The following is a 24,752-nucleotide window of genomic DNA, read 5'->3' as shown; positions in this document are numbered from 1 at the left end:
TTCTTTAACTGTTTCTTCTCCCCAGGCTGGACTTCAATTGATCAAAAAAAATGTTTAATATTTAGCTTGCAGCATATCAGCAGGGTCAGGGGAAAGGTACAGGTTTGCGTCTGAAATTCAGATTCCTGTTGCACATTGACTACTTTCATCCCCTTCTGGATCTCAAAATATGCCTAGGAGAAATGCACATAGATCTTGTTCTGAACTGGGGAGGAGGAGAATATTTTTATTGGCTTTTCAGCTACTGGAACAGAGAGGGAGGAGGAAAAGGGAAACCAAGTTTCTTTAAAGACATTAGCTAAAATAAGGTGGGTTTTTTCCTAGAGATGTCTGGCAAGTAAATATCATATTGTATCAAAACTGTAATGTTAGGGTTTGTATATTACGTAGCAAACTTTTGTCACTGTTGTTCAAAATTTTCTAAAATGGAAATAAAATGAAAACCTGAAATAGTTTTCTCAGTAGTACAGATAAGCAGAGAATATACTAATTTAACACAAAACTCTTCAGTATACATTAATGGCAGATAAAAGATATCAGAATATAGTTAGTATTTGCGGAAAAAGCTATAGAGACAGACTATGCTCTGATTAGTCTTTCTATCACAGAAATGCAGTGACCTTCCAAAAGGCAATATAAAATCAAAATTCATGGCCACGGTCCTGGTAGCACTTAGGTTTTTTCCCTTGAAACAGCCCCACTGACATTAAAACCACACCTTACACTAAAGTTTGAACAACTTCATACGTAGTTGCGGGATAGATGCCTGTTATCTTGCAATAACCCATGTATGTATTGGCTGTACAACTGATGATTTAAATCTTCTGAGAGAAAAATAACTTTTCCTGATGCTTTCTCAAACAGTCATGTTAGTAGTAGTATGGGTTTTCTTATCTTTAGATTAGTCAACAGTCAAATCTCACATCATCTCATTATGTGCTCAAATCATCTTACTTTGATGAAATCCTGATTAACTTTTGTGTAAACTAAGATACAAGAAATGTGGCGCATTGAGTTAAATCTCTTAAAACTAAGAAAGCCAAGATCTAATTTCTAAATAGTGGGAGTGGAAAAGGGATCAAAGCCTTATGCCTTGAAAATTTAGATCAGGTGCTGAAGTATTTTTGCTTTGGATTGTTCTTGAGCTGTGACATTGGAGTGGGGAAGGTACCCTGCTCAAATCACAAAAGCAACCTTATAGCAGAGTCCCTTTAGCTGCATACACACAGAGACACAAAATCAAGCTTGTTTCATTTACTCAAAAAAACCTTCTCTAAGTACTATGCATGAAAGGCCTAATTTGTCCTCTCCCAACCCCAGTCCTTTCAAATATAACCATGCCATAGATATCAGGTGGTGAAAGACCAGGTGGTAGATTGTGCATCAAATGGAAGATCTGTACTGTGGCATGGTGGGAGAAGGAGTCACTGATGGAAAGAGGATTCATGGGTTAAAAATTCCAATTATGCTTTTTGAAAGTGCTTTTAGAAGAGAAGCTCTTGTCATCATCAACCACAATATGTCCTTTCATGCAGGCACACTATGTAGGTTGTTCACAGATTTAGGTACCTTTGAGGATCCTGATTATGTTGTCCACCCACACTGGCATAGTACCATGCATTAAATTTAATACAGAGTTCAGTAACTGTAGCAGATTGTGACAGCTTAATGTCAGATACTTACACAAAATGTTTCATTTTCCTGTATGGGAGAAGCAGGGTGTCACCAAACATTGGGAACTAATTGTACTCCACCAGGTGTTGAGTACTCAAGGGTGGCATCTGAATGAAGCATCGGGTGTTTAGCTGAAACTGGAATTGAGCTGAAAGAAGCTTGTTGCTTGCCTTGAATTACACCAGAGGTTGATTAATGCACCAAAGCTCAGCCAGCAGCAGAGATCCCAACCAACGCTTACAGTCCCTGAGCTTCCAGAGCCGTCTGAGAGATTCGGGCTGGCAGTGTGAACTCTGAAGCTTGGTAGTTCTGTCACTTGAGCATTTTGGGATGGAGGACCTAAACTGATACCCCTCTCTGTAACTCATAATCCACAGGACTGGGCTCTTGAGCTGTGAGTTGCTCCCACCAGTTGGTTTGGGGGATGATTCAGGTATGAAGGGAAAGCAGACAGACCTCCCGACCCATATGAAAGCCTCTTGAGGACATCAACATGTGTCACGGATGCAAGCAACTCCAGAAAGTGGCAAAAGCTTAAAATTCTCATTACTCCTGGTACTTCATGTGCTGTTCATCCTGAACTGGATCTGAGTTCATGTACCTGGACCTGAATGCCTGTTCTGATGCTTCATGCTTTAGAATCCTCCCCAGTCTGGAAACACAGACACATTTTCCCTGCTCTCTCTCTCTAACAGAGCACAGTACATATGTCTAATCCTGCTCAGAGCAACATGAAATTCTACTTGGTTTTCTCTTTCCACTGAGAAACTGCTTTTCCCCCCATCTTTCTGCCTCCCAGTGGGAATGTGGCAGAAGGAAGTTTCATCATTTCTCACAATTCTTTCTTCAGTGCTTATATTACTGGAAGTTTTAGGTAGTTGCCCAGGTTCTCTCTTTATGGAGCCTAAGATACTGTCTTAGTGGACCAGTAGGAGGTGAAAAACACTATTTTCAAAAAGCACACAAAATAACATTGTTTAGGCCCAATGAAAATCTGAAGGACAGACAGCAAACCACATCTGCAATTTGTTTATGATAGTAGAATTTTAGCTATTTCTGATAGCTTTCTGTTGTACAAATCCAGCTGAAAAGGAAGAGAATGGCATTGTTATTCCAAACTGTAAAGTACTCTAAGGCATTATTTTAGAGCTTTGCCTCCTGGTGTGAAAAGCAATTTGAGTAATTCTGGCTACTTTTTCAAGTTCCAGCTTCACAGAAAATAAATGCTCCTTTTGAACTCCATGCCCCCCAAAAAAGAAGAGTAAAATACTCAAGAGTATATCATTTAGCTGCATTTTTAATGCAAATTTTCTGTTTTAATGCAGTGTGCCGACTGACTTAAATCATTGCCATGTGCTGCATACTATCACCCACTCAGAAAAATCTTTCAGAAACATTTGCTCTGCACCAAGCCAAAATAGGAAGAAAACAGCCAAAGCCTTAACTCACATTAAAGAAAATTATTTTCCAAAATAGTAATTGTTTTGTGTTGCTTATTTTTGTTATTTCAAGGTACATTGGTCATGCTGCATTGATTGTTATTTATACAAATATGTCAGAATGCTTTGTAGCTAAAGTGCTAGGAGCACAAAACTGATACACACTGAACTGCAGCTATATTAGCCAGCCTGGTGTTTTTAGGATAATTTTAGCTCACTTTTTTTTGGTTGTTATTGGTATCACTTCTGAATAGAACTATTTAGTTGTCTTAATTCTTCTTTTATGTCTCAAACTCATTTTAGACCCTTTGATTGTCTCTCCTAGCAGTTTCACCATCTGTTTATTGTTGGCTGACGTATCCTTCTGTCTCTCCCCTGAGTGAACTGACATTTATGTTTGTCGGGTGTTTACGGTAGAGAGGTTCTGAACAGCTTGTCTATCCTAGTTCTGAATTGGGTAGACTCCATTGTGGCATCTTCTCTTATAAAAGGCTGTTCTTAGGTTAGGATCTCTCCTGCAGGTGAGCCTGGTTGCTCTCCACGTGCCCAAACTCTTTAGTGCAAAGTGGGACTCTGCTGCTGGGACACCACAGGAACATTCCTCCTACTCCTCCCAAGATGAGGAAAACTGATTTAAGTCTAGAAGTCTTCCCAGATCAATGTAAATCTTTCAGCAAGTCCCAGTAGCCTTCCTTTTAGGTCATGTTTTTCTGACATGCAGGAAAGCTTTTTGCTCCTTCATCAAGAAGTCCTGACCTGGAGTCCTTTAACAACTCCAATTTATAAACCAGAGTTTGCATTTGTAACTAGAACTTCTGAAATGTATTTTTCTTCCTAGTGTTTTCTGAACTGGCTTTGCCACCTCTGTGTTGGGAAGAGGAGTCCCTGCTCTAGAGACTATATTCTCAGGGATGGGTGTGTGCAATTACCATGTTTCTGACTTACAGCAGTCAGAATGTGTTAGAGCTTTAATGTCTTCTCTTTAAACTGGTATTGTCAATGGCATGACAAATAATGGCAAGATGAGGGGACAAAAAGCCATGTCATGGCTGTGTGACTGTTCCCAATGCTTTTTCTAGTTTTCAGGAAGGCAAGTGTTAAGTGGAAAAGCCTGAATGCATGCTGGAGTGAGCATCCATGTCGGAGAGAGCAGTCCATGTTCAGAGCAGATTACCAACATATTCAGGGCTGTGTTCTGTTCTGCTCTGTCCTACTGGAAGAATGGGAGTAAGTAATTTCCACAGACCACACCGAGTGCCTCCTGGAACAGAGAGAACATCACCTCCTCATCTTGCCCGGCATCTATTTCAGAGCTACAAGTCTCAGGCAAAGGGGAGGAATGTTGCAGAGGACACTGCCCACACTGGATTCCTTCACTTGTGATGACAAGAGCTTGATTTCAGTGTCTGTCAATCTGAAGGTTTTCACCACTAAGTGGGAGCATCTTCTCTACCCTGTATTTTGATTTTTTACTATTGTCCAGTCTCCTCAGCAGCTGGAGACTAAACAACTACTGAGCTATGAAAATGGAAAATATTTTTTAGTACACTTCAATGACAATTTCCTCATATGTGTCACATTCATAGCAGAGTGTAACCATTTATTGTCAAAGACTACCTATTTAGGAGAAAAATACATTGGTTTATTTTTGGGTTTATCTGTGTGGAGTTGATTTTACACCAAGGGCCAAGGGAGCTGTGCAGGTACTGAGACTCAGGGCATAAAATCCTGTTGCAATGCTTAATTGGAACAGTGTCCCTGTTTTTTGAAACTGAAGATGAGCTACCCAATTAAACTTTCAAATACCACAAGACTTATGAGCATGTGTAGAAGCAAAAATAATACCATCCTAGCTGTCACTGTTACAAAAGTGAGACGGAAGGTCAGTTCAGAGGAGCTGTCCGGACGAGCAGTCAGTGATGCAGCAACAAGATGGAGTATCTTTTTGGTTAAAAATATAAGAAAAGAGTTTCTGATTTTGTTACGATGCCCAAATCCAGCCTGTTCAGTGGACTTAGTGTGGTGCAATTTGGCTGCAACAGGATCTCAGATGCTGTCATTAATCTATGGCTTCAAATACCTTTTATCCTGTTTTTCCATTCTTGCATCCCTTCCAGCCCCCTTTTTCCAGGAGTTTCCTCAGCCAGTGTCAGTATGGGAATGGCCAGTGAAATATTGGTGTAATTTCTTAGAAAAGAGAGAAAAATAAACACTGGAACGTGTCCTCAGGCTTCTCTAGTTACAGGAGCAATCAGGCAATGAAGTAATATAGCAAGGAGAATTCTTCTGGGCATCTTTGAAACTCTCCACAATACATTTAATTTGGAACCATTAAAGTGCCATTACATGCTAAATACTTTCTGATACCTAAAAGCACAGAGAATTGTGCATTAAGACTCAACAATCATCTTATGCAATAGGCAATTATCTTCCCAGTATTTTGATTTTTAATCTCAAATCATTTTCCCTAATGACATTTCTTTCATTGTCCCAATAATAACTGTCTGCTAAATTTAGAAAGAATTATACATCTTGGGTGTACTGCTAACCACTACTGCAGATTCACACAGTCAGGAGGAAGCTTAAACAAGCCATACTGACCCTTAGCTCTCATCCTATGTAATATTTATCTATCCCAGGGTTACCAAACCACTGTACATATGCTGAACTAGAAAGCAGCTTTAGCTACTTGTCCATGAGGAGACTTAAAAAGTCTCCAGGAACACATGAGTGAGCTGCCTACACCTTGGATCTGCATCCCATGATTTAGCTAGGATGAAGACTGGTGGAGTTTTGTGCCAGTCTAAATAGTAAAGTTGGAGGGGGGAGTGTTTTGTTCAATTTACCACAACTGCTGCTGTGATTTTACTATCATTTTTTATTTCTCTTGTATCATCTAACCTATTGTTAACAACCCACTGAGATCTGACATCAAACAATTGTCTTCATAGATAAATGTACCTTCTGAAATCCTTTTATTGCTTTAAAATAGAGCACACATTTCCTGGTGTATGTATCACTAAAAATAAGCAATCTAGGAGTAAATTGAGAGTAACTTAGAAATCAAAGCAGCTTTTACATTGAGTCATAGAATCATGGAGTGGTTTAGGGTTGAAAGGGACCTTAAGATCATCTCGTTCCAGCACCCTGCCATGGGTAGAAGTCAACTGATAGAATCCAAACGGGGAGAAGGAGGATGTTCTTGTATTGGTCACACACTGCTCCCATCATTTAAAATTATTAGGATGTGAAACACAAGCGCATAGGAAATTTTATTAGATTTGTCTTTGTGCGTGTCCTCTCCCTGTGAAAACCATCAATGCACAATTCTGTGACAGAATGTCAGCACAGATATGTTGGAGAAGAGCAAATGCAACAGTGCTGGTGCGGAAGATATTATTTCAGCCCAAGGAAAATTACACATCTTCATTCCAGCTGACAACCTACACAATGCCATGCTTGAAACATAAATGATACAGTGTTTAGCTGGAAAAGGCATTAGGCATGTGATGGAGAGTGGAAGTGAGCTAACCACCTTCCCAGAACAAATAGCGCTTTGCATTTTGCATAAACAACTTGACAGGTTTTTAAAAATTGACTTCCAGATTAAAAAAAAAAAAAAAAAAAAAAAAAATCAGTAGGAAGAATGAAGACCTCCCCTCTGTGCAGCTTGCCCTTCGTCCCACTGGTACACCTCCAAAGTGGGAAGCATGCTGATGGATATGCCCAAGAAATGGCATTTCCAGACATTTCTCAGCAGCCTGAGAAATCTTCCATATTCCAGCACTTTTCTCACTGCTTGTCCAGCTTTTACCTGAATCTTTGTTTCTCCTCATCCTTTATGAGGGCATCTAGCAAAAACTTTAGAAAATCAAGGTACCTTTCAGCTTTTATCAGGAATGTAAAAAAACAATTACAGGATGCAGGAGATAAGGCCAGTCTTATGTTGCTCTCATGTTTTGCCGCCTTCTGATGTCTTTTTGTTTTAAATTAGAGTAATAGAAATTACACTTGGAAGGACTTGCCCTAAGGCAAAATCAACCTATACCAATTCTGGCAGATATTTGTCTCATCACCCTGAGTGTTTTTTAAGACCTGCAGTGACGGCAATTCCATGTGCTCTCTAGACCTCTTATTCCTTAACAATAGAAATTGTTACCTAACGTCTATTTGTAATGTAAGCCTATTATTTTCTGTCCTCTGAAGTTGATGCAGAAAGAATTACTGCGTGAAGGAGAAAGTGCAGGTCAAAGCAGGGTGATAGAGACACATCAGACTGTCCACCCACCTGGTCTTATTGATGTGGCAGAGAGAAACTGGTCTCAAAGGGGCCTGGGGGAGGACTAAAGCTCCAGTTCTCCCAAAGAACTACATAGTCTCTTTCCTAAGTCTCTCAGGATCCCCCTGGGGTGTGCAGCAGCCAGGTTAGGGGTGCAGGGAAGGTTAGGCACAGCTTTAGCACTACAGCACAGTGTGTTGTGCTTCACATTGGAAAGCAGGGAAAACAGCAGCAGATTGTGGAACAAAGAGTTTACTAAAGAAAATAAAAAATACAATAGTTCATGTCCAACATAATGAACTGCCATTTATGTTAAATTTCACTCCCCTTGAAAGCAATTTCAAGTTAGAAACAAGTACAAGCTGGACCTTGGTTGCATGTTTTTAATGCTGAGATTTCTCCCATAGAGCCAAGGAACTGAAGGTGATCTGTCTGATTTCAAGTAGGTTGGCTGTAGCTACTGTACATTAAAATATTCATCTTTTTCCACTAATTGCTATGTGGGAGTTATTCACAGACTGAAAGAACCTTTTGTCTTCTGTATCATACATACCAGTTCTAAGACATCACTCCATTATATTATTTTACTCCTCTATCATGGGTACAGGTTAGTGTTCCACTATATTAACAATAATTTAAAAATCTTTACTTGAATGATACAGAGAAGGGCATTCAAAACTAGGATCGATTGAGCAGGCAAATTACTGATTCAAACACATTTGCTGAAAAAAAGCCCCTGCTCAGCAGATGAGGAAAGTTAAGTCTCTCTTGTGATGTTATGAAATAGAGTTCACATCCTGCTGTATTCACAGCAAAGCAACACTAAAGGGAAAACTTCCTTATTTCCAGCTGCAACGATAGTAGGGCTTTATCTGCTATTGCTCTGTTTGGGTTTAGTTTTGGTTTTTTTTTAGGACAGATAATCTGAAACCTATACCATAGCTGTGGATACCCCTTGAAGGTGGGAATTTCAGTTTTTAATGTTTCCACGTTCCATTGGAAGGTACTAGGTAGCATTTTCAAACACTTAGACATGCATCTACATCTCTTTAGGGATCTAAGCAAGTCATCATTGACAGCATGACTGAAAATAAAAACATACAACTGAGAGGAACGTCGTGGAAATCTGAGTACAACTTTTTCATGTATGAGTTGGTCAAAGTCCATTTCAGAAAAGTAAGGAAAGATACTGATCAAGGATCCTAGATATCCATGCTTGAGACAGTCAGCCAACAGGCTCAAAAATATCACTTGTAACTCAATATTACTGGTATTAGATTCTGAGATTGATGCCTGAAGTGAAACCTAAGGCATCAAGATAAGTATCAGATGAAGAAGAAAACAGAGGGCTATCAGGACAGTGGAAAGGGAAAAAAAAGGAGGATGAACTAAGAACGGGGCTCAGGATGAGGAATGTTTCCAGTCTCTGTTTAACATGAGGACTAATCTTGGAAACACAGTGGGACCATATCCTTTTGTGGTCAGTACTGCTACTCCTAATGAAGCCTAAAGTTGAGTCATGGGATGTTTTAGCTCTATAATTGTGTCCAGAGCGATATCTGTACATCAGAAGTAATTCTTTAGAACTGTGTTTCTACATGCCTTAAAAGAGAACCAACATTAGATAAGCAGAGGAAAACAAATTCAGTATTGGTGTAAAAATCCTACTTTCTGTGTATACTGCAACCCTGTATCCATAGATAGCATTCTTCGTGGATAAGGATGGTTGGTCTCACCATCTTCTGGAGATACAGCAGCGGGGTTGTAATGGACTTCAGCTGTGGGAAAGAACTGGGAACATTTTTCCATTATAATAACTTGGTTTATTGTACTTAGAAAGAACCTGCCTATGCAGTTTTAATGTATGTCTTTGAGGAAATAACAGAAATTAGCATTTTTCCAAAACCCACCAGGAATGTTTGGTGCTATTCCTTTTTCAGAATATGTCTCTGCAACAATTTCTCCATCTTGGAAGGCAAAACCTTCTGCTGGGATTCTCCTGGTTTAAAAAGGCTCAGAGCATGTCCTGTTTAGCTTTCTGTAAACCCCAAGATCCTTGCTCTTTTGGGAATGCAATTCCAGTTAGAGAGCACCATAGTCTACCTCAAGACTATGGTGCTCCCTAATTGGCAATAGGTCCCATGAGAGTGGCAGTCAGCTGGCAGAGGGTAGAATATTCCTTAGGTACCTAGGGTGGCAGCTGAGCAGGGAGTTCCTGTCCTTTTGGAGAAGAGCCATCCCAGGATTTTAAGAGCTTTCTTATTTTCCCTAGTACAGCAAAAGCCTTCTGTAATGTTAACCCCCAAATGGAAGCCTGGCACAGACAAATCAGTGAAAGGTTTCCTATTTATTTCCATTGGTTAGGATTTGACTGCCACCATATGGAATTTATTATAGTATATACCTATTATAGTCTATGCAGTGCACATGGTTTTTCTTACCAGTCTTAAAATCTGTATCTGGAGAAGTCCTGGGAAGGAAATCTGCATTAAAAGTTGAACTTGTTCCATTAGAATGTAGACTCCACAAAGCCTGGGAGGGTGATCTGTGGTTTAAATGCTTTGGTTTAAATCCAGCAGTTGCACCTGACCCACTCCAGTCTGAAATCAGAGAGCGGAAGGTGCAGAAATAAAATTCTGTACAGGTGCCACATCTCAAGCTACCAGAGAGCAGAGAGGGGAATGGTCTGTGCTTGCTTCTGTGTCATCCTTGTGCCATCCTTATCCCTGCCCGGAGGCCAGGGGTCTCTGTGCCACACAGTGCACAATTCCTGATGTAAATTTTTACATTAGCTCTATCACACTTGTGCAGGTGGGGATACCAGCAATTCAGTCTTCTATTTCCCCTTGAGGACCCAATCTAGTATTACTAATTTGATAAGGTCACAAAGAAGAAGGCAGGAGTCACACAAAGGGTAGGAATTGCAGCCTCATCTTTATTCTGTCATACAACACTGACCTGGCTTCTGCTCAAGGGAGAACACTCTGTGTGCTACTGAGAGCACTTGTGCTGAACTCCCCCTCTGCAAACGGAAAGCTGCCTCTTCTTCAACAGCACAGGGTGCACAGGATGCTGTGCACAAGACACAGGTGTTAAACCAGGATTTTTAGTCTGGTTTCCTGAAAACCAAGGGGCTAAGCTTGTCCTTTGTTATACCCATTCATAACATCAACTCATTTTGGTAGACACACAGAGTTATTAAATTCTTCCACATTTCTGTAAAAAATCAACATCACTGGAGTAGCCCAGAATAAGCCACGGCACATGCTACTTCTTGCTGAGCTGGCAGATAGAAGAATATTAGAATAATTTAGATTGGAACAGACCTTCAGAGGTCTTCACTCCAACCTCCTGCCCAGAGCTGGATCGAGTTGGTCTGGCATGGGTCTAGCTGAATTTTTACTCTCCAAGGAGAGGGACTCCCCGCACCATCTTTCTGGGCCACTGACACCCAACTACCCACATAGTGAAAAAAATTTATTTCCTTAGGAATAATGTGAATTTCCATCACTGTGGCTTGTGTCCATTGCCTCTGGTCCTCTTGATGTGCAGCTCTGAAAATCCGCCTCTTTTCTGTAACTACCCCTCAGATAGCCAAAGATAGCAAGACATCTCCCTTCTCCTTCCCAGGCTGAGCAAATCCAGCTCCCGCACATAAAAAATAGCAACTAGTATGCCCAATATTCTGCATAAATTTCAGAATCTCAGCTTTATGGTGACTGGAAAGCCACCAAAAACATGGCTCACCTAAGGAAACCCTGAATGGCATATGAGAACAGAATTAAGAGACAGAGCTGAAATCTCTTTTGGAAATCTGCAGTTTTTACTGCATGCTGTCACCCCATCATCATATCATATAAGCAGTTAATGCAAGAGGATAAAGACCTATTAAAGAACAATTATCCAATGCAATGCAGAAGGGCTGTTGAGAGGAGCCGTATTTCTTAATGCAGAACAAATGTGACACCAGTAGCAGACGAAGATTTATGAGTCAACTAAACAAATCCCTTCAGAGCTTACCAGAATAATCACTCAGACGAAATCTTCCCCAGCAGAAGTGTACTCGGCACTGCTTCACTACTTCATCCTTCATCAGGCAGTGAAACACAAAGATAAAGAACCCTAAAGAAGAAAGGAGAGATTCATGGGTTTTCATGTGTATTCTCCAACCTGCTGCCCATTTTCTAAACTTTTGTCATGCCACTGACACCAGTGTGTTCTGTGTGGGCAAAGTGTCCCTGGGCCAGCATTAAGATCTTTAAGGTCCCTTCCAATCCAAGCCAATTTTATAATCATGTTGGCCCAGAGTTGCACTGACTTCTTCGTGCATATGAAAGGGTGACAGGAAGAGTTTTCTGCAGATTTGGTTTAAGAACAATCTGCAAGTCAATGTGGATTCTATCAGCCATTTTTATGCCCAGATGAAAAGGATCATGCCAGCTCCTGAAAAGGCGCATTTATTGGGACCTGTGTTTCCAAGGCATGAATTCATGTCTTTAATAGTCTTTCTATCACAGCAATACTATCTAAACAACACTGTCATCTCACTTCGCAACAGAACTTTCCTTTTAAAATAGCTAAAGCCTGTAATACAAAAGCTGTATCAGGTCTCCTCTTTGCCCATGCTTGAGTTACATGATAATACAGATTTATTTCTATTTCACATCCCTAAACCATTGTGCTTATTGCACTACTCCATTCAGAAATTACCTTGCAAGGTGTTAAAAATGCTGAAGAGATACAAGAAAAATATCCTCACTGCTCCCAAGGCAAAAAAGGCAAAACCCCAAGTTAAGCCCAAAAGAAACATCAGGCTGAAAGCACTTTTGAGGTCTTGGAGAACACCCTGTTTCCAGAATCTGGATGGCTTTTGTGTCCTTGTTTTTACAGAGTGGATTTGAAGGAGAACAGTGATGAACATGGCTGTATTAATCAAAAATATTAAGAAGAAATAGGCCACAACGGAGATGTAGAACACTGTGTTGTCCTGGATCCAGCAACTGCAAGAAAGGGAGGTGTGTATTCAATAAGGAGTTTTGTGAGGGGGAAACTCAGGAAGCCTGGTTCCCAAAATAAGTATTCTGTATGGTTCTCCAAAACCTAGTTAGGGGCATTCCCTAGCACCTGCTATTTTCCCACAACGAGGACATTAATAGAATCCCTGCACTTACCTTTTTTTTATGGATGTTATGGAAATTCTTTAAGACATTGATATTTCTGCCAGATTCAGATAAACCTGATGATTGTTTCACAGCTTAATAATGTATAAACACAAAGACACACTGCCTTAGAAAAACCAAGTTAAATACGACTTAATTAGGGGTCTAAATAATAGCATGCCACTGGTTAGCTTTTCCTTAGACACAAATTAGTGAATTTTACTTTTTTTTTTCTTAACATCTTTTTGTTAAAGATGGGGAACAATTCTCCCTCTGAGGTGTCATGGGTGTGTGTTGCCTCTGTGATGGGAGAAAATTCAAATATTCCAGGTAATTTTCACCAACAAGTGATCAGATTGTGCTAAACAAGAAGGAGGTGGAAACGTTCTTTGCTACAAAAGCATTTTTAAAAAGGGTGAAAGAATGCAGTGTTTTCTCACTGGAAAAGAGAGGAGGTTGAGACGATTTAAATTAAACTACTTGAAATTATGATGAGACAGTGATGTGAGTTGACATTTAAAACAAAAAAAAACAACATAAGGAAATGTGGAAAATCCTGGAGCAATTATTGTGCCTTTAGATTTTACCAGAAATCCAGAATATGCAGAAGCATATACAAATATCCCATTAGACTGGGTTAATGCAAAGAAATAAATTTCACAGAAAATAAAAGTGGAGTTGACTGGCAAAAGCCTTCCCTGTCCTCGAGCCCAGTTCATGTGCTCAGTAATGTGAAAGTTACTCCATGTAGTAGCCATGCATTCAAAATGTTCCTGTGGACCAGAACCTCCAAAAGGAGAGGGTAAAGATGGGGGAGAAGAGACAAAAGTGAGTTATTTCTGGTTATTTCTTGTATTTTTCAGATATTCTGGTGACCATAAAAAAGCTTAAAATATTATACTTACAAATTGCTGTAAGGATGGCTCTCAGACAGTGACCCATTGCCATAGAAGTCTTTATTTATAATGAGCACAAGAGTAATTACAATAGCTGGTATTCCTAATGTGGAAAGCAAAAGAAAAATAAATAGTTTGATTCAAAAGAAAAAATTGAGAATTTGGGAAGATGTCAGATAATCTTTGATATGTAATTACAGCAGATGTGTGCATCTTTGGATCAAACTCTACCCCCAAAGCTCCTTCTGAAACAAGTGCAATTAGATGTGTAGCATAGCAGGTTTAATCTCCTTATTTATGCAAATTACAAATGAGTAGGCATAAAAATATCTGTGTTTGCAAAATGTTTGTGAGTCTTCAAACATCTCCAGAAGGGATCCAATCTGGTAAAATAAAACCAACTGATTATTACGAAAGCTGGGTGTCGAAGGATAAGCAGACCACAGCAATTTGTTTTAAGAGCTTATAGAGACAGATGTTTCCCAGGCAGTGCTTTATCAGTCTTCCCTTCCACACATTTCCCATATTTTTTTCAGTTCTAGGTTTTCTCTAGAGAATTGCTGGCAGCACCATCAAGGATGGCTGCCCCTGAGAACAATTGCATGGGACATCAGATCTGAGGATAGGGATGATAATATGCTGCACACTATTCAAGAGTAAAAACCCCCCTCTGAAACAGCATCTAATGTTGACCCAGATAATACAGCCTAAATTCTGCTCTAGGCCAGTGCTTCTGATAACACCTTTTCTAACAGGTGAACCAAAATTTGGGTTCTTCTTGGCATGTTTCTCCCAAACAAATCTCTGATACATGTCAAGGGAAGTCCTTGGGAGAGCAGTGAATGAAAGCCAAATCCGCTCTGCGTGGGAATCAGGAAGAGAATGCCAGGAATGGACATGAGGCCTGAAGAGGGAGTTAAAATCACCTCTGAGGATCACCACACAGGGGTGAAGGCTGTGGACAGCATTACTGCCCCAATCACACCCACTGATGTGAGGTACCACGATAAATCATCCTGTAAAGAGAAGAGGGGTAGGAAAGCAGAGTCTTACACCCACTTTCAGTTGCATATGACTGTGCAGGGACCAACAAGCACTCTCTGCTAATGTCTCCCTGGACGGAAGAAATCTAAGCTGAACAGCCTGGGGGAAGAGATCCATCCTTGTAGTGCAGGGTGTGCATCGCATTTCTGCTAGCTCAGTGTCTTCACTTACCTCTGTAAATATGCCCCAATCTTAGAGAAGCTGACAAACACAGAAGTGGAGGGGAAATCTGTCTACTTACCCCAGCCAGCAATGCAGCATTTTAGAATGTACTTTGGGACATAAACATTGAAAACTTTGACAAGAGCCAAATAAAAGTGAACAGACTCCAGGCACATCCATGTGAATGCTGCAAGAAGGAAATAGTGGAGGAGCATGGCCATGATGATGCAGAGGCCTGGCTGGTTGAACGAGGTCAGCCAGGAATTTGTGAGGAAGACCATGTTCAGCATCAGCAGTGCAGCACAAAGGTTGAGCAGGATTTTTGAAGGGTTGTCTCTCCGCACCTTCCTAACAAGAAGGGGAAAGTCCACAAGGTTATCACTGCATCATCCAATGTACAGCCTATACACAGTAATATTCCAGATTCTTGACGTAATATCTCACCCATGTCCAGGGGTAAATTTTTGAAATGAGAGAAGTTTTTACTCTTTACAGACATTTTACTGTGAGGGTTGGGAGGCCCTGGCACAGGTTGCCCAGAGAACCTGTGGCTGCCCCATCCCTGGAAGTGTTCCAGGCCAGTTTGGATGGGGCTTGGAGCAATGTGGTCTAGTAGAAAGTGTTCCTGCCCATGGCAGGGTGTCAGAATTAAAGGACCTTTTAGATCCCTTCCAATCCAAACCATTCCATGATTTTGTGAAATTTAGGAACATAAAAATTGCTGGACAGTTCAGACAGGTGCTTGTATTGAAGTATGAGTATTCAAATAGCTCCAATTTTGCAACAGTCAGACATCAAAATAAAACAATATTTACACTGTCAGCTCTCAGTCTTCCCTCATGCATCAGAGAATCAAATATTAGCAAACATTCTGATAACTGCTGCAAATTCATTATTGCCAAAATATTTAAATCAGTGTAAGAAAAAGGATCAGACTTACTCAAGGGTTAGGTATGCCATGAGTGTTATTCCCAAAAAAAGGGAGGAAGCACCACATCCTGCATAGCTTATCAGAGTTAATATATGATCATTTGTGACATCTATTTCTGTCCGAGCCAAGTCCTGTGTTACAAGATAAAGAAACACAGTTGTTTGCCAGGACAGATTTAGAAAATTCCTTTCCACATTTTCACATTGTGAAATTCCTGTTCTTCTTACTGCTACTTTTGGAGGTTTTCCATTAATATTTTTATGTGTTTCTTACTGTATAGTCCCACAGAATATCCAAACTAGTAAACGGTAAATTAACCAGCAGTATTTAAAGTATCCAGCAATAAGTTGTGAAGCTAGAAAAGCTGTTCTTCAAAAACTGCAAATTCAACATGGATTCCAGGATCTTATAAAAATTATTCCACTGGGAGCTCGCTTTGTAGGAGAAACTGCTTTGTTTCAGTGTCAGCTGCCATGCTTGGGAACTGCACAAACCTGCTAAATGTCTTGGAGCGTGGTAGGCCCTACCTGTCCAGAAAGCACCACTGCAAGACCAGACAGGAACCCTGCTTCTCCACAGCTGCTGCCAGGAGGAATATAGCTTCTCTGCTATTTCATGAAACTTTGAACCTCAGACTAGTAACCTACATCTCTGATGTACCATGGACGATGCTGTTGAATACCTGTAGCTGTGCCGATTACCAAAGTGGCAGTGAGAGGTGTGATCTGAAAATCAGGTTGAATTTTCCTTGCTTGGAAACTTGAGCAAGTGTGTGAAATCTGAACCATCTCAATTCCTTTCTGAAAAGCCACAATTTTACTCCCAGGAGGGCTTTTGCCTCTGGAGCAGGGTCATGCTGACCTCTAGGGGAATCATCCAAAGGCAAAGGTAGGGCTGCATCCCATCCTGTGAGTGGTGTCCTACTGGGAATAGACAATTTAATCTACTTAGTTTGCTTAGAACTCCCCTGTCTCTTTGCCTTTGTTTCAGCCCATTCTCAGGTAGTCATCTGAGCTTTTGACATTTTGCTTTTAGAGGCAGTTTTTTCTGTATTACCTCTATAATAATAATTATAATATAATATAATATAATATAATATAATATAATATAATATAATATAATATAATAATTATCTATTACAGTATCCCACAGTGGCAGGGAGGAGAAGAGAGATCCAACAGGCAGGAATTGTGCAGCAAGAATGATTTATTTAATTATTTTACAAACTCTTTTATAGACTTTTTTCTTCATAGTCTAATTGGTCAAAGGATCAGCCACCCCTTGGGGTGACTGGCTAAAATCCTAAAACATCCATTGTCAAAATATTTTTCTACTGTACCATAAACAAAGCTTTAAAATGTTGCAGGTGTTCATAGTTTTTAGAACTCTGCTAATATCTTCTGTGAGAGAGAAAAGTATTTCATGGGACTGGAAAGAAGCAAGAAAAATTCTTGCTAACAGCAATATTTGTATCCACAATTATCTCTAATTATTTATTTCTGGAGAAATAAGAGGTGACAATGACATCTCCCATATTTATACTAAACTTCACTTTCTGATGGAGCATAGATAAAACTTTTAAAAAGATGTAATGTCGTTAGTTGCTGCTGGCAGTTAATAAATTTAACACAGTACTTCCAACACAGTAAATAACCCATTAAGGTTGATTAAGTTACACTGCAAAGAAGTACAAACTACATCTGTAAAACAAAATTGCCTTGAAGCAAGTGACATTTAAAGGACTTTACACCGTTAAATTATTATAACTGGCTTTTTTGTTATTGCTGATTTTGGCAAAATTGCAGATATCTAACAGCTTGTATAGATATGAATCTCCCATCTCTTCTCCAAAACTAGTGATGACTTTGTTTAGTGCCATGGGATTTTCTGGGAGATGATTCATAGAGTACTTACCAGTAGGACTCCAAAATGGGTAAGATGGTTACAAAAACAGATTGTGTAATTCATATCTGTATATTCCATTTCACACCCCGATTTATTCCAACCACCCAGTCCATCTGTGTAATAGAGAAAAAGGATTTTTAAGCAGAGGTAGTCACGCTCCATCATTTATAGCTCTGTAGCATGCAGGGTGTGTGAAGATGAGCTCAAGTTAGTACAGATTGCAGGGTCATTTAGCAGCACACAAGTGAGATTTCACACCAAAACACATCTTCTGTAGTTGCCTGAGAACCTCAAAGCTTTTGGTGGAATGAATGTCTGCACATACTGAAAGAAGGAAGATAAAGAACCTAGTGCTGGGCTAGATTGTGCTGGAGGAAACGAAACTAAATGAAACAAAATGAAAAGAGAAAGGAAAAGGGAAAAGGGAAAAGGAAAAGGGAAAAGGGAAAAGGGAAAAGGAAAAGGAAAGAAACATGTCCAGGGCAGAGGATTTGTTTAGGCAGAGTGCAGCACTGAACTAGCCAGATCTTCCCTGGTAAGACTGAAGTTATGACCCTATTTATGTAGTGTGCATCACATACCCAGAAGCTAAGATTCTGATTTAAAAAAAAAAAAAAAAAAATTCTTATCCTAGTAATTGCAGAGGAAACCTCTCTCACATGCTCTGAGTTAACCCAATTCAGTCATCCCTCTCTGTCTGGTGACTGTCTGAGCCACTTTAAAGTCCTGACCCCAGCAAAGCCCCTACTGTATTCCCTGAAGTCATTGTAAGAATTCATCTGACATTTCATTGCATTTCTGCCTTTTTCTTAGGCGAAGTCTTCTTATTCGTGTAGATGAAGCACTGTGCAATGCCATATCCGTATCCCTGGGGATAACACTGAGTACTGAGGTATCAACATCAACACAGAGCAGCAACACATACTCAAGTTTCAAGGTACATTGTCAAGAAGCCAAAGCCTCTGTGATGCCGGGGACAGAGCCAGCTCAGCAAGTAACACTTACTGTTCTTCCCAAAGTCCCAAAAGACACAGTGCACTGCTGCATTGCCCTGGAAGCAGAGGAAAGGAGGCTGTGACATTTATTCAGGACATCTGCACTCCGTCTGCACTTGCAGACAGTGCATCTTGCCTCTAATTGGGGTGTATAACCAAGGCACTTGGATTTGATTTCCCCTGCACCACTTGGCAGCAAAGCCCACTCACATCTGTGATTGTTTGTGTGGTGGTGCTGCAGGGGGTCTGTGGGTGAGTGGAGATGCCACGAGGTCAGAGGCTGGACACTTGGCTTGAGGACACAGCCAGGATATTGGCCATCTCACCCATGGCACTAAACCAGCAGAGTCCCAAGTTTTGCCTTCCCCTTCACCAAGGGAAATCCTGTGAGTCAGTGATTTTCCCAGTTTTACCTGTATCTTTCAATACCTTGTTGTCTTTAAGGACAGCAGAAAATCTGACAAATGGTTCACCTTCGGGAAATTCCTGTGTCTAATCTCATTGGGTTCATGTGGTACCTGAGATGTCACACCAAATTACTGGTGAAATTCAAAAGTTATGACTAAGACCTGGAATAACAACCTGGGATTTTATGGAAGAAAAAAAAAAAAACCAAAAAAACCCAAACCAACAAAAAACCAAAACAAAAGAACCCCTACAAGAAACCTTTATTTTAGAATTTCAGCAATTGCCCTCTCTGAAATCAGGCAGGGAAGACAAGCAAGAGCTGAACAGAGGTAAATGGATATTCAATGCAATGTTTTCTCGTGGGGACACTCTAGTTCATTACTCATAATGCTGCAGCAAACTTTTCCAAGGCACAGAATAATTTTCTTTTATTATTATTATATCATTAATAAAGTTTAATAATGCACAGAGCTTACAGGAAGCCAGCCTAACAGATAAGCTGTTAAGATGTGTCATTTGTAGACTGTCAAATATAATTAGGCAGAGAGCCAAAGATGTAGGTTTGGATGATAACTCATTAAATATTTAATTAAGATAATTTTAAAAGGTCAAGGAAAATATCTGAAAGGTGCCAGATGGCCTGGTGGAGTAAAAATGACAGAAGAGAGGGGATATCTAGGTGAAATTTCTGGGTATATATTTGCTAGAACCGAATGGAAAGAGCATTTTGCCATAAAAGCAGCAATTACAAGTCCTCATTAACTCGAATTTTAATCAAGTTCATCTCATTGAATAATTTTCTTCTGCCCTGGGTTTGTAATATATTCATGTGGAGGCTGGACCATAAACATTGGCAGCACAAAAATGCTAAGGAGGAATTCAGTCAACAAATTTGACCCATGCCCATTTAAAAATAAAACAGACTAACTTTTTGAAACACCATTTTGAAACAAAACAAAGCAATTTGATTTTGAAAACATCTTTGCAAGGTTTTGGGTTTTTTATAGTTTCTCTCTTTTGGTGACTTAACCTATTTTCCAAATTCAGATCAAGGATAAATCATTTCAGTCCAATCCAAAACTCACTGGTTTTTAGCAAATAAAACTATTCCTTGAAAAAAAATTGTCTAGATCAGAACAAGGAAACAATAAGAATGTCCCTTTTTACTAAGCATGGATTTAGCATGGAGACACAAGCTTTAGTGACCGGCTAAAGGAATTATTAAACACTGAGATCTGTGTGGTCAGTCAATGTTTGGGTCCATGTATCATGGGGAAGTCAGGCAGCAAAGTGTTTTAAGCTTATTTGTCCTGTTCCCAGTTTATTGAAAGGGTAAGTGAAGTCAGCTCTGCCTCACCCCGTTCCTGATGAAATGAACGAATCCTACCCTGTTCTGGTCTTTGTGGTGGAGAGTGACAGTCACGGGCTCATTAAGATTCTGAATTGATGCATTTTCAATGCTGGCACTCACAACGTAAGTGTTCAACCTCTCCATCGTTAAACTGTCATCCTGCAGGGGAAAAACACACACATGCAAAAAGAATCCAAGCTCTTCCCTGCTCTCATTTTTTTAAAACTGTATTCCTTGGAAATAGTGATCAGCTAAACTCCATGGGATGCCTAATGTAATTTAGCTACTTGCTATGTCATTAAAATCATAGTTAGCTGCAGCTCAGGGACAGTCTCCACATCAGCTGAAGCAGAACTGAGTTTCAGATGCACCAGCTGGATTGAGAAAGCTGTATAATTTTTTCAGTACATTTAAACATTTGGTTGTACATCATTAAGGTCATTAGACAGTGGACACAACTGTGAATGCTCCTTCATTGTGAAAAGCATTGTTTAGCACACTGTATGAGCCATCATTTCAAAGAAATGTCTCCCTTTCTAAATTATACCCACCCCCCCTCCTTAAGGAAATATAATAAGTATTAGAATAGTCATAAATCCTGCATATCATGCTGCTATATTATTTCAATGGAGACATCAATCTTGAAATTATTTTCGTGATGTTTGGCGTATGCTATGCACCATCCTTACTATCAGAGGAAGGTTAGGGTATGTTTTTTTTTTTCCGCAGAACAGAAGGACTAGAATAACATCAGCTACAGAAAATGAAAAAAAAGTCTAAGGTCTACAGACACCTTGCTACAGAAAAGGTTTTGCTGCCTGAGTACATTTTGCCTGCACATCCCTCCATCAGTCTGATGCTAAATGTGCCCAGAACAGATGATGCTGTTGGGATTTCTTTTGTAGGCACTGAGAACAGCTGAGCCCATTCCTGCTGTGTTAGGGTTTGCTGGGAGTCGTAGTTACCACAAAAAGTGAAGTAGTGCCAAAAAACTTGAACTGGATCTTTGAATGCTTGTCTGGGTCAGAGTACTCGATCCCTAGGAAGTTCTTCAGGGATTTTGGCAAAAACACCGAGGCCAAAGCCTTTTTGAAAGGGTTTTCTTGCACACTGATCTGCAGGAGAGAGATGACATGCTCAGGGGTGCCATCCTCCGGTCAAATTCAAAATGAGACAAAAGAGCAGGAGGATGGTCCGGTTTAGTCAGTGGTCCCTGAGGTGATACTTTGCTCTCACCTTGAGATCCACACTTCTGTTGTAGGAGGTAATGCCAAAGGCCAGTCCTCCAAACAGGCTGGGATCTGGACGCAGGACCAACAGGGCCAAGGACGTGGTTATGACTGACATATTTCTGTCTGTGTAGGTAACCTTATAGCCCATCTCCTCAGCCATCTTCAGGATACTTCAATAAGAGCAACAGAAAGAAAAAAAAATACAACTCTTGAAATGTTCTGCTGGTTTCATAACACACACCCAAGTGACTAAAACCCTTTGCTCTGATTTATGATCACAAAGAGCAAGCACTTGAGCAGAATGGGTCCATTTTGGGGTAGATGGCACTTTGTCTGCACAGGCTCAGGTGATGGCAAACAGCTGAGTTGGCATGATTCAGTGGACTCTGGCAGGTGGAAGATACTCTCCTGTGGGGACCACAGAAGGAGGTTCTGAGAAGAACTGAACCAAAATCCACACCCAGTCAAAAACTGCACTTCATCTGGAAGGCAGTAACTTGTAAAATCTGATAATCTGATTATTTCTGGTCATCTAATTGTACCAGGAGACGAAATATTGGAGCCAGAACAATTTAGTCTGGTAGGAACCTCTGGAAGTCCATCCTCCAGCTCCTCACCACCTCAGGCAGGATAGGCTCTAAAGGCAGAGCTGCTGCTCAGCGGCTTGTCCAGCAAAGCTCTGAATGGGTAAACTCCGTGTCCTTTCATTTGCCCTTGTCAAGGCTGGCTGCACTGCTCTGGACAGTGCTCTGCTAAGACATTCAAAACCAGGTAGCTGAGTTCCCTTCAAGACCTCAAAGAAGAGAGGTGTTCTTAAAGCTAAGAACCTCGATTTTAGCATGTGTGAGAATCACATCATGGATGCATGATCCTAAATATAGATTTTGAAGACTAACATTGAATAGCTGTTTTTAAAAAGTCTTTATCAGCACAGGTGGAAGAGAGTTGTTTCTCCAGGCTGACCAGCCCACAGCCCTCACTGCTGAGCCACAAAGATCCTTGTGAGAGGAGATAGCAGCTGGGAAGTCCCTGGGCTGCCTCCAGGCTGGGATGCCCACAGGGAACAACATTGGAATGGGGACTTCTGCAGAAATGGTTCTGCTAAAAGCACCTTTGACAACACAATAATCAATTTCTGCTGTTAAGAACCTCAAATATGTTTAAGATCGAAGTACAGAAATTGGTAGCTCCAGTGATGATATTTTAATAGACTGACTAAATTACACCATGGTGCCATTTCAGCTTAGGAAGCCTCTTCTGGGCAAGTTATCTTACTTACCTATTGGTTATTTTTCTAAAGTTCTCATCTTCTATTTCTTGCAGCACAATATAGTCTAGTATAGACAATACAGTCTCTGCAAGTGTCACACTCACATCTGCAAGCTCTACAATATCAGAAATTTTACTTGCAATGATTTCCAGTTCTTCCACATGCAGTGTTGCATCAGGCAAGAGGTATAAAATATGCTGTACAACATCTTGTGCATTCTCTGAAAGAAAAGGAAGTACAGATGATTTATGTGACACAGCTATCTGTCAGGCCATACAGCTACACATCTCTGTTAAATCCAAGAGTTAATCTGCTTCTCAATTCTTTCCAGATGGTCTTAATGCTCCTGATCTCTTACAAAATTATGTCCTAAGAATAAGTCAATAAGCCCTCAACATGTCAATGAAACCAGCAAAAACTTCCAAGTAAAATCTGCATATCTCAGATTGTATTTTAAAGGAAGAAAATAATGTACTTTTCATAAGAATACTGTCACCTGCTTTTGGATTTATAAATACTATCTGCAAATAATATTTAGTTTTACCTTTGGTTGTGTTTACAAGAATTTGTGAGTCCCAAATTACACAAGATCTGCCCCTGTCTCTAATGCTGCTTACCTGGTACAGCAGCAAAAGCAAATTCTGAATGGTATTTTGTATCTGCCATTCATCATCTCATCATCCTTCTATAATTTTCTTATAGAAGCAGATTCTACAACCTGGTAGTCAGATGGACTGTGTGCAACTGCAGATATCTTTCCATGATCTATTATTTGATACACTCCTGAGGATGAGGATAAGCCCTCTGATATTTGGTTTGTTCACCATTCAAACTACTTACACTGTTTAGCATAGCTTTAAAAAAGTATAAACAGGTGGTAGAGGTCATCTCATAACTTACATGAATTACAGCACCAACTTTTCAACTCCAGACACTGATTTGTGCTTCTTTCTATGAGATACTGTGAGCTGCTTTGATGTGGTAACAGAGTGTATAGACAGGCAAAACCTGCCACATTATTTACATATACTTACTTAATTATAAATCTAAGTGTAGGTTTTGAGAATAGATGATTTGACAGAGAACTTGGAAGCACCTTCAAAATTCATCAGCAATAAAAAACCTTCAAGATGACCAGATGCGCAGGATGCACAAAAACAACCTTAACGCTTCTTCAGATGTCCAACATGAGCATTATCTAACCGCAACTATTTTTACTGTGATTCACTGTGTCACTGAAGTATCTGGTGCCTTACCTTCTGTTATCTTGATATCTTGGAGGCCTAGAATATTATTTGGAAGTTTTTCCAGCAATTTGCATTTAGTCATGTTTGGTTTTTTCCAAAAAGCTTGCTCAAGTTCAATACTAATTTCACTGAAAAATGAAAACAATATATATTGTTACAAGAAAAAATATATAATAGTGATGTTCCTCATATTTCCCACTCAGGTAGCTAAGAAGGTAATTCATTAACCCAACTTTAAATGGATTTTCAAGTCAGATCTGACTTACCACTCACCCAGCAGAGTGGGGGCAGAACCCAAATGCCAGAGCCATGTGAAATACACCTTGAGGTATTTGAGGGCAGGAACAATTGAGAGAAGGCACAAAATGCAACAGGGCAAGGTTTTCCCTTCCTGCCCAAGCAGAAAGTCAGGTCCCTGCAGTGCCAGCAGGTTCTCCCTGCAGGTGATGGGAATGATGCCACACCCTTTTCCTGCAGCCCATGAAGGATTAGCCCCAAATTTCTTTGCATCTTCCTCGGCATGGCACTGCTGTGTGCCGTGGCAGACTGCCATCTAATTTGCCATCACAAAACCTGCTGCTCCCTGCTGTTTTCCATGGCAGAACCAGAACAAGATGTCTTGTCACTCACCAGCTCCTCTGAGCAGACTGCAGAGGGTTTTTCCTGCAGCTGACCTCTGTCTTGGAGGCTGGACTTGTTAGAGGCCAGGAATAATTCCCCTTGTACCTCGTGTGGGAAAAACTTTCTGGACAACCCATTA

At 40.3% G+C, this 24,752-nt stretch overlaps 1 protein-coding gene across 1 annotated transcript; it reads right to left on the bottom strand.

Annotated features, from left to right (window-relative positions):
- Positions 1-14,458: 14,458 nt before the first annotated feature.
- ADGRG4 (adhesion G protein-coupled receptor G4) lies at positions 14,459-24,380 on the bottom strand. Its single transcript, XM_069015867.1, has 12 exons — positions 24,266-24,380; positions 24,002-24,120; positions 22,755-22,965; positions 21,480-21,645; positions 21,209-21,358; positions 20,280-20,402; positions 18,914-19,002; positions 18,811-18,818; positions 17,499-17,602; positions 15,594-15,715; positions 14,733-15,001; positions 14,459-14,463 (listed from the first exon to the last, which is right to left on the bottom strand). Exons 1-12 carry the CDS (start codon positions 24,301-24,303, stop codon positions 14,459-14,461), a joined length of 1,404 nt encoding a protein of 467 aa, XP_068871968.1. The 5' UTR covers positions 24,304-24,380.
- Between the last annotated feature and the right edge of the window lie 372 nt (positions 24,381-24,752).

Source organism: Aphelocoma coerulescens, chromosome 4A (assembly GCF_041296385.1).
Source record: "Aphelocoma coerulescens isolate FSJ_1873_10779 chromosome 4A, UR_Acoe_1.0, whole genome shotgun sequence".
NCBI classification, from domain to species: domain Eukaryota; kingdom Metazoa; phylum Chordata; class Aves; order Passeriformes; family Corvidae; genus Aphelocoma; species Aphelocoma coerulescens.
This window is presented reverse-complemented; position numbering and strand designations above follow the sequence as displayed.

Bases quoted from the DNA above. Each gene is read 5' to 3' on its own strand.
- ADGRG4 (XM_069015867.1), bottom strand. From the start codon at position 24,303: ATGGCTCTGGCATTTGGGTTCTGCCCCCACTCTGCTGG. The intron at 19,003-20,279 runs GTAGGATTCGTT...GTGACATCTCAG, and splicing joins ACCACAAAGACCAGAACAGG to GTACCACATGAACCCAATGA. The intron at 15,716-17,498 runs GTAAGTACTCTA...CTTGTAACACAG, and splicing joins CCCATTTTGGAGTCCTACTG to GACTTGGCTCGGACAGAAAT.